A 2966-nucleotide genomic window follows, 5' to 3' on the forward strand; every position below is an offset into this window, starting at 1 on the left:
GCCTCATTATGAATAACAAAAGATGTACCTCTCACCCAAGTCACTCAGGAAATTCCAAAGGTCTTAGAAACTCTGTGCCATCAGACACAAAGAGTGAATTTATACATATTTCTTATTATATCACAATGGGTCACAGGCAAAATGGTGAATATGTTATGGATAGATCTAGAGTTAAATCTCAACATAAAATCTTAATAGTTTTGTAATTAGTTAACGTTTATGAGATTAATAATATTTGCCTTGTGGAGTTGTTACACATATTAGGGAAAAAAATGAAAAAGACTTCACACAGATCATCATCTCAAAGGCAATTACTCTAAACAATTAAAAAAATAACAACATATATAACTATACAAGCAATTAACAGTAAGACTGCATACATATTACACATATATAACAATATAAACAACTAATAGGATTATTAGCAAAAAATAAAACAGAAAATACTTTTTCTTTACCTTGTCCTGAAAATGATGTATGAGCACATTCATATCAGATTGTCACCTACCTTGAACTCAAGCAATATTGGCAAGTATCCTGCCTCCCTAATCAATTTTCATATCTTTCAATCTTTTCTTTCCTCTCACAAGTTACTAAAGTCTCTAAATATGTCCCCATGACCCTGCAAAGCCACAGCAGTTCTCTAACACAATGCGCCGGAGAGCCTTCTTCACATCCTTGTTCCTGAGCATGTAAATCAGGGGGTTCAGCATTGGGGTGACAACAGTGTAGAAGAGGGCTATGAACTTGCCCTGTTCATGAGAGTTACTCTTGGCTGGCTGGAAATACATAAAGATGATGCTCCTGTAGAACAGAGCCACAATGGCCAGGTGGGAAGAGCAGGTGTTGAAGGCCTTCCTCCATCTTTCTGCTGACCTGATCTTCATCACAGCCACGGCGATGTAGCTGTATGAGACCAGGATGAAACCCAGGGGCAAGACAACAAAGATAAAGCTGGCCACATACATCTCTATCTCGTTGAGGCTGGTGTCCATGCAAGCCAGTTGCATAATGAGGGGCATCTCACAGAAGAAGTGGCCAATGCAATTGTTCCCACAGAGTGGCAGGAGCATAGTGAGTGTGGAGCCCACCATGCCGGTGGTCAGACCCCCAAGCCACGAGGCAAGGGCCAAGCTGAGGCAAAGTTGTGGATGCATGATGACAGTGTAATGCAGTGGCCTACAGATAGCAGCATAGCAGTCATAGGACATGACTGCCAGGAGGATGCATTCAGTTGCCCCCAGCCAGTGGGAGATATAGAACTGGACCACACACCCTCCATAGCTTATGGTTTTCTGTGGTCCCCAGAGGTTGACCAGGAGTTGTGGGACAATGCTTGTGGTAAAGCTAATGTCCAGGAAGGAGAGGTTGGCAAGAAAGAAGTACGGAGTGTGGAGGTGCACATCCATGCAGGAAACCAGAATGATGATGCCATTGACCAAGATAAACACCACATAAAACCCTGAGACAACGATGAAGAAGAAAGGTTCTAGTGAGGGTCGTGCAGAGAAGCCCAAGAGTACAAAGACTTCTGGAGAACTTACATTGACTAGTCCCATCTTCACATGCAGCCGGGAGTGGGACAAAAAGACCACCTGTGGTGAGTGGAGGGTACAGAATATAAGGCCTCGAGTGATTATATCAGTTAGCAGACTTTAAACATAATTTAAACCCATTTTCTTGAAAGCATCTACTGCTCGATGGATGATGCTGCATCATCTTCCTGAAGGCCAGTTTGGAGAGACATGAAAATATGCATAGCTGAGGGGAAAACGGACATTCATGCAAAGTTCTTGGCACATTTTATTAAAATATTACTCAGGTGTGAAGAACAGAGCAGCTATAAACTCAAAGGTCATCCCTTTCTAAATCCCAGGGAGTGAAATTTATTCATCTCTAAAACAGGAAGTTGACCAAGAAAAATAAACTTGAACACACATGTTTATTCACAGATTTTCAAAATACATGTAGGGTTTCCATCATGCATATGCAAAAATGGGGCTCAGAAAGCTTCATGCGTTTGCTGAAATTTATGCACAGAAGCTGAACCAGTGTGGACCTCACTGAGCCACAATGCTGAGACAATCGTCTGCTTTGCATGTAGCAGAGCAGGGCAGCACTGACGCTCTGAAAAAGCATCTGGGAGATGGATTCTGACGCCCTGCAACCCGGGGAAGCATCGAGAGCTGCAAAGATACGGGTGGCTTCATAATGTGGATGTGAGAGAGGAGAAGTGAATGAGGAGAGATACGAGCAATGACACAATGAGGTGATTACCCCATATAGAGAGTCATCTCAAATGAGCTGATGAGGACATAGAAAAGTAAAGGACAGAACTCAAAACCATATTGTTCCCTGTGGATATAAGTGTCCCCTCCATGGAGATATGTAAACTTTGTGGACTCACGTATGAAGAAAATGTATGAATGTCACCAAGAGATGGCAGCCATAAGGTCAATCACGAGGTAACAGTTCAATAGAATTTTTGAGGAAGTAGAAACCTTTGTGGTGATCTGATCTATTTCTGGAAATGTTCAGTGGTTTACCCAAAGTCCCAGAGCTGCTCAGTGCTGGTACTGGAGCTACACCCAACATTCAGATTCTTAGTACAAAGATAACATTCCCAGTAAAGGAGGAGGTTTGATCATTTGCAGAGATTCACCAAAACTGCCCAATAAATAATCATTCTTGAAAATGTGATCTCACCCAAGTCCTGTGACATTATGACAAAGAAAGATAGCATAGTGACAGTTGTGAAAACGTTTTTAATTCAAATTTTAAGTTAATTATGTAGTCACAAACTCTACTCCTGGCTGTAGGTAACCTGCCAAAATACCAAAGACCTCAAGAAGAGCAGGTCAGATTATTGAAATGGATCCGTGTTCATCAACCTAACTGGAATTACCAGAAAGTCTGTGATCCCAGTTCATCTTAAATACTGTAAAAAACAAACAAATGAACAAACA

The 2966-nt window shown here is 41.6% G+C and overlaps 1 protein-coding gene across 1 annotated transcript; it reads right to left on the reverse strand.

The window, feature by feature from the left end:
- Window positions 1-602: 602 nt before the first annotated feature.
- LOC123853838 (olfactory receptor 2C3) lies at window positions 603-1559 on the reverse strand. Its single transcript, XM_045888585.1, has one exon. It carries the CDS (start codon window positions 1557-1559, stop codon window positions 603-605), a length of 957 nt encoding a protein of 318 aa, XP_045744541.1.
- Between the last annotated feature and the right edge of the window lie 1407 nt (window positions 1560-2966).

This window comes from Mirounga angustirostris, unplaced genomic scaffold (genome assembly GCF_029215605.1).
Source record: "Mirounga angustirostris isolate CCGP_5_RB_7025 unplaced genomic scaffold, mMirAng1.0.hap1 SCAF_7, whole genome shotgun sequence".
In the NCBI taxonomy this organism is placed as follows: Eukaryota; Metazoa; Chordata; class Mammalia; order Carnivora; family Phocidae; genus Mirounga; species Mirounga angustirostris.